The 7,120-nt window shown below is 40.6% G+C and overlaps 1 protein-coding gene across 3 annotated transcripts in view; it reads right to left on the bottom strand.

Annotated features, from left to right (window-relative positions):
* Positions 1 to 4,645: 4,645 nt before the first annotated feature.
* The window catches only part of LOC145420947 (uncharacterized), a 32,101-nt gene continuing 29,626 nt past the window's right edge, over positions 4,646 to 7,120 (bottom strand). For all 3 annotated transcript variants that reach the window (XR_013902190.1, XR_013902191.1, XM_080290435.1), the window contains 2 exons: positions 6,478 to 6,580; positions 4,646 to 5,507 (listed from right to left, as the gene is read on the bottom strand). Coding sequence is in view for 1 of the 3 variants with exons in the window: in XM_080290435.1 (XP_080146561.1) it covers positions 5,289 to 5,507; positions 6,478 to 6,580 (322 nt within the window). In the remaining 2 variants the exon portion in view is untranslated. The remainder of the gene's footprint in view (positions 5,508 to 6,477; positions 6,581 to 7,120) is intronic.

The raw sequence follows: 7,120 nt of genomic DNA, 5'->3' as shown, positions 1-7,120 counted from the left end.
AGTTCGAGGCATGGAAACGGTAAAATCAGAGCCAAAATGTCACCTTCAATCCAAAATGGCGGACTTCCTGTTGGGTTTAGGACATTGCCATAATAGACTTTTTTGTTCGACTCTGAACGTTATATAGGTGTACCGACTTTCAAACGTGTAGGTCATACCCATACCGGGGGCTCGCGTTTTTCATTTTTCTAGGTGGCGCTACTGAGCTAATTTTCCCTGGCCATGTCTGGGAACATTAAAATACGTAAATTTTCACCAGACCTGACGCGTGTGCAAAATTTCATGAGTTTTCGAGCATGTTTAGGCCCTCAAACGGCCAATTCATTTGCCGGAATAATAATAATAATAATAATAATAATAATAAACAGAGCAATTACAATAGGGCCTTCGCACTGTCAGTGCTCGGGCCCTAATAATAATAATAATAATAATAATAATAATAATAATAATAATAATAAGAAACGGAGCAGATACAATAGGGCCTTCGCACTCTCAGTGCTCGGGCCCTAATAATTAAAGCTGCAAGCAGCGTTATGAGGGCCCGAGCACCCCCGGCGCGTCGAGCCATGCCCAACACCTAAAACCAGCACGTCCGATCTGATGTCACATTGATGGAATTCATGCATTTAACCACCAGCTAACATTTCATCTCATTCATTCATGATTTTTATAGTCGTCCCACTAGGTGGTGCTCTAACAATTACTGACAAATGGCATAACAAACATTTCCGAGGTCAAGTCTCATTACGCCTATGACCTTTGGGATAGATTGGACATTGTGTTTTTGAGTGACAGCAGATTACTGCTTTTTGGCGAGTGATTGAAACTCTACGTGCCGCCATGACCACCCCGTTTCCCTGAATGTAAAAAGCTTCGCAATTTAACAACACAAAGGTCTTTGGATTCCACACACTGAAGAATAGTGCAATCTGATGAAATCCCTTGGAGGAGTTCGTCAAAGAACGATGCCTGAAAAGAGGGGAAAATGTTGCCAAAATTGCACATTAATTTTAAAATGGCTGACTTCCTGTTGGATTTGGGATATTGCTCCAAGAGACTTTTTTGTACATCTTGATATCTCCTATAAGCTTACCAGGTTTCAGAATCATACATAAAACACAGAGCAGGGGCTGTGATTTTGAAATTTTGTAGGGGGCGCTGTGGAGCCATTTTGGGATATTCAATGAAAATGATCACATAACAACAAAGCCTTAATCACATTGGAGGTGTGCGCCAAATTTCAAGACTTTTTAAACTTTCCAAGCCCCTCAAAAGCCACTTCATCTTTCATGGTGAACAGCGTTGCCACCAGGGTGCGCCGTTCAGTTTAAAGTCACAATTTTTGCACTGAAGCATCACAAGGGACTGATGGTGATATTCACCGCTTTTTAGGTGGCCACGATGAACCTGTGAAAATCAGTACAACAAAATTAAAGCCATGACATTTCCTGTTGCCACTAGGTGGCGCTGTGGGTATTCCCGACAATGGGCACATCAATCTGTTCAGGGCGGGTCTGACATCATGCCTGTAAAGTCTGGTACTGATCAGACTGGATTTCATTGAGTTATACTAATTTGTTTCTTCATGGCGTGACATCAAAGTTCGCCATGCTGCTGGGGTCACACCCTTTCGCGAAAACTCACAGTTTTCACTGTAACCCAAGACCAACTCCTTAAGGCTTTTCTGGAGAAATTTGAGGCTGCAGATGTCACCCATCACTATACTGTACCCCAAAGTGTAAAACATAACATTTCCTGTTCCCACTAGGTGGCGCTGTCCTTGATGTCAAATATGGCAGTTGAAATATGTTCAGGGGTGGAGCCTTATCATATGTGTTCACTTTGGTCAAGGTCAGAAAATGTATGACAAAATGAGAGGCAATAAGATTTTCATGGCGAGTCATCGAAATTCGCCATGGCGCCACGGCCTCATAGTATTGTGAAAACTCAAAAGCTCCGCAATTTAACATGGCACAAGGGTGTAGTTGACACTGTCCAAATTTGAAGGTTATGAAATGAAACCCCAAGGAGGAGTTCGCAAAAGTTCGAGGCATGGAAATGGCAAAATTAGAGCCAAAATGTCACCTTCTCTTCCAAATGGCGGACTTCCTGTTGGGTTTGCGTCAATGGGCCCACTGACTTTTTTGTTCGTCTTGGCATGATACACATGTGTGCCAAATTTCATACATGTAGCTCAAACGATGTGGTCGTAGGGCTGCATTTAACAAGGCATAGGTGGCGCTGTAGAGCCATTTCCCAGTGCTCATATGTAAAACCATTAAAATACAAAATTTTTCACCAGACCTGGCATGTGTGCAAAATTTCATGAGTTTTTGAGCATGTTTAGGCCCTCAAAAAGGCCCTTGTTTGGGGTGAATAATAATAATAATAATAATAATAATAATAATAAGAAACGGAGCAGATACAATAGGGCCTTCGCACTCTCAGTGCTCGGGCCCTAATAATAATAATAAGAAACGGAGCAGATACAATAGGGCCTTCGCACTGTCAGTGCTCGGGCCCTAATAAGAAACGGAGCAGATACAATAGGGCCTTCGCACTCTCGGTGCTCGGGCCCTAATAATAATAATAATAATAATAATAATAATAATAATAATAATAATAATAATAATAATAAGAAACGGAGCAGATACAATAGGGCCTTCGCACTCTCGGTGCTCGGGCCCTAATAAACAGAGCAATTACAATAGGGCCTTCGCACTGTCAGTGCTCGGGCCCTAATAATAATAATAAACAGAGCAATTACAATAGGGCCTTCGCACTGTCAGTGCTCGGGCCCTAATAATAATAATAATAATAATAATAATAATAATAATAATAAGAAACGGAGCAGATACAATAGGGCCTTCGCACTCTCGGTGCTCGGGCCCTAATAATAATAAACAGAGCAATTACAATAGGGCCTTCGCACTGTCAGTGCTCGGGCCCTAATAATAATAAACAGAGCAATTACAATAGGGCCTTCGCACTGTCAGTGCTCGGGCCCTAATAATAATAATAAACGGAGCAATTACAATAGGGCCTTCGCACTATCAGTGCTCGGGCCCTAATAAACAGAGCAATTACAATAGGGCCTTCGCACTGTCAGTGCTCGGGCCCTAATAATAATAAGAAACGGAGCAGATACAATAGGGCCTTCGCACTCTCAGTGCTCGGGCCCTAATAAGAAACGGAGCAGATACAATAGGGCCTTCGCACTCTCAGTGCTCGGGCCCTAATAACAGTAGTGATAAGACACCAACAGTTGCACACTGCAGGTAGATCAGGGATAACATGACAGAAAATGAGTTTTGATCATTTACTTGTGGCTCATTCCCAAGTAATATAACTGTTTTTGATGATTTCCTTTTCTATAATGTGACAGCAAGTTAAAAATCTGATACATTTGGCTTGTTGCTTCTTGAATACTACATCATACTGCATACTAATGGCCCACACAGACTGGCAGAACTCATATAGGGCATGCTGCGTGGTTTGCTGCTGCATCTGCAAGCTGCTTTGCATCCTTCCTCTGGGTTCTACTTTTAATGCTGTGCTCGATTTAATCAATGTCATATCATTTTCATTGGGTTTACATAACGAAAATGACATTTTTGAATAAAGACCTTTGCTCTTGAATCTTGAACTGCTGATGGTAATAACAGACTGATTTTGACAGTAGTGTTCCTGACAGAACTAACTATGGTCACATGCTTTTCATATACACACACCAACCACTGTATTAGGTACACATCTTTAAGTGCTCGTTAGCACAAATATCTAATCAGAGAATCAGAATAGGGATAATATAAATGTGGTATGGTTGTTGTTGGAAAACAGGTTGGTCTGAGTATTTCAGACTCCGCTGATCTACTAGGATTTTTTTGCAGTTTGCAGATTCTTAGCAGTTCTTTGGGCAAAAATGCATTTTTAATGCCAGAGATCAAAGGAGAATGGTCAGATTACTTTAAGCTGGTAGGAAAGCCAAAGTATCTGAAATAACCACTTGTTACAACCAATGTTTGCAAAGGAGCATTTCTGAATGCACATGCCCAGCCTTAAAACAGATGGACAGCAACAGAAGACCTTACTTTGTGCCACTTCTGTCACCTAAAAACAGGAAACAGAAATGTTGCCTGGTCAAATGTGTCTTGATTTTTCCTGTGATATTTGGATGATAGGGTCACAATTTGGCATAAGCATCAGGAAAGCATGGATCTAACCTTGCTTTTATCAATGATTCAACCTGCTGGTGTTGTAATGGTGTGGGGGATATTTTCTTGGCCTTTAGTAACAACTGAGCACCATTTAAACAACACAGCATACCAGAGTATTATTACTGCCTTTGGGATGTTGTGCAACAGGTGATTCATGGATGTGCAGTCAACAAATCTGCAGCAACTGTGTGATGCTATCATAGCAATATGGACCACTCTCTCCAAGGAATGTTTCCAGCACCTACCAGTTTATAACGTTTACTCAATTCAAATTTGCAACTAAGATATACTCGAGACTCTATTATAACTAGCTAATTTGGTGTTACTGTGTCACTGGTGATTTAGGCTCAGTACTGCGGTGCCTAGGAAGTCTCAGAGACATGATATCATGACTGCACACTAACTTGTTGAAAGGGAATAGAATAGAATAGAATAGAATTCAACTTTATTGTCATTGCACATGTCACAGGTACAAGGCAACGAAATGCAGTTTGCATCCATCCAGAAGTGCTTTAGCCATGATATAGATGTATTACAAATATATATTAGCAATAACATAGATGTGTGAGTATATTACAGAAATGGGTCTATTATGGTATGTTATAATGTACACGGTATGAAGTATGTTATGAATATGCTATAACTGTAAGTATGTACAGGCTGTAGTGAGTACAAGCTATGAACAGGATATAAATATGAAAAACTATACAGAAATATGAGCTATACAGCTATACAGAAATGTGAACTATGCAAGTTATAAACAGTTGTAGAATTAAAAATTATCGAATTGTACAGAATGATTATTTACACAGAATTATACAGTAGTGCAGTTAAGATAAGTGAAATATGTGGATAATTTCTGCAGAGGCTACATAAAGTGCTAGTGGTTGTGAGTGGTGGTTCAGTCCATCTTATTATTGTGTGTATGAGGGTACAGTTGTCCATTGTGTGTGTAGCTGGTTGTGGGTGTGTGTATGTCCAGTCCATGTGTTAACGTGGGTCAGATGTCAGGAGGCAGAGTTCAGGAGTCTGACAGCTGTGGGGAAGAAGCTGTTCCGGTACCTGGAGGTCTTAGTACGGAGGCTCCTGTAGCGCCTCCCAGAGGGCAGGAGGGTGAAGAGTCCATGTGATGGGTGACTGGGGTCTTTGATGATTTTCCCAGCCCTTTTCAGACACCGCTTCCTGTAGATGTCCTACATCTACAGGAAGCACTCCTGCAAGCTCCTCAGAACACGCTCTGAGAACACGCCCGGGGATGCCATCAGGACTTGCAGCCTTGTGGACATTGATCTGAAAAAGTCAGATAAAAAAAAACTGCAGTAATTTTTGTTTTCAGTTGCCAATGTTTCATAGTTTTTAAGGACAAACCAAAGGAAATACAAAGAGCTGGGTGGTGGGTGTGCTGTGCGCCTGGTATAAATTAAGTTGTGCAATGTTTTGTGGCCTGTAAGAGACCTTGGTTGTCAAAGATGAAAGTCTCTCTGATAAAAAACAAATATCTTGCTCTCATATTTGGCAGCCTCTGTCTGCCACCAATAAACAACGTGTGTCAAAGACACATTGTTTACATTGTTTTACTCCTGCACTACTCAGTCCAGATTGAAAAGAGTGCAATTTAAACATTATAATTTGCTGATTGGAATAATAAAGATCATTTTCCATCCCTCGTCATCACCATTCCTTATATTATAGCTTTTTGTAAACTAGCCATTTTATTTTTAAGTGTCCCTGATAGGCTGGACTAGTGTGTGGCTTCCATCAGCGTTACCAGGTGGCCTGCAGTCAAAAGAGTGATACTATCTGTGTGTAGCACAGGCAGCCACACACAGAGCAGCGACTATCGGGAGGTTCGCAAAGCTGCTGCTACTCTACATGACACCACAGTGTACAGGACTCTCAGAGCTCAGATGGTTTCTTAAAATATGGCCTATCAAACCTGACATCATCTTTTAGGCATTTTCTGCTTAAGGTCTGCATCCCTCATCGCAGCTTCTGCTTACTGCGCTATAACACGTGTCTTGTGATGACAGAGCAAATCAAAGCAAATCATTTAAAAAGGAAAAAGAAAAATCACAAAACACCGACAACTGGTGTACTTTTAGCCAGACAGCTACAGTAGTTTACATTCCTAATTTCGTGGCTATGGAGGCAGTCCTATTCATCACTCTAAATGGGAAGCTAGTTAAAAAAAAAGAAAGGAAATCTGGACCAGGATAAAAGGCTTTTCTTTGTAAGTGTGTGAATCTTTTCATAGGCTCACTTCTAATGGCATCTGACGGAGATGTGGCTCATTGTCATGCACCCCATGGTGCCACCAGCCTGTGGTCGGCATGCAGCGCTCACTGATGTGAGCTACACCAAGACTGGAGAGAGGATCAAAATGAAAACACTGGTTTCAATATTCTTACAGAATACAGTGAAATAAGTGCCATCCAAATGATCCAAGTTATGGATGAAACCACATGGTACAGATGAGACGTATGCATATTTATCAGCAGCTGCGTAGCATAGAGCAATAAAAAAAAAAGGAAATTCGTAGTAAATGTCATAATTCACTGCTACATATGCAGATATATTGTTGCAAATTTATGAGTCATAACATCTCTTAATTAGCAAGAGCAGATTTCTGCACATTTCTTGATGCAATCTATAAAATAAAAATAAAATCTATAAAATGGCAAAGGGCTGTTTGCAATACAATTATTGCAATAAAATCTGAAAGTGCTTTCTGTGTATTATATTTGCTTAGATTTGTCACACTATTTACCACACAGGAAACCGCTTTGATTGAGGATTTATGGTCACATTTTGTCACATTTGCTGTAGATATTTGTGTTCGTATTGTTAAATAAATAAAGCCGTCATCTGGCTATGACATTACGTTTTTACAGTCTTCAGATCAT

This window comes from Astatotilapia calliptera, chromosome 16 (assembly GCF_964374335.1).
Source record: "Astatotilapia calliptera chromosome 16, fAstCal68.1, whole genome shotgun sequence".
Taxonomy (NCBI): Eukaryota; Metazoa; Chordata; class Actinopteri; order Cichliformes; family Cichlidae; genus Astatotilapia; species Astatotilapia calliptera.
The sequence above is the reverse complement of the archived record's forward strand: the minus strand, read 5'-3'. Positions and strand labels throughout refer to the sequence as shown.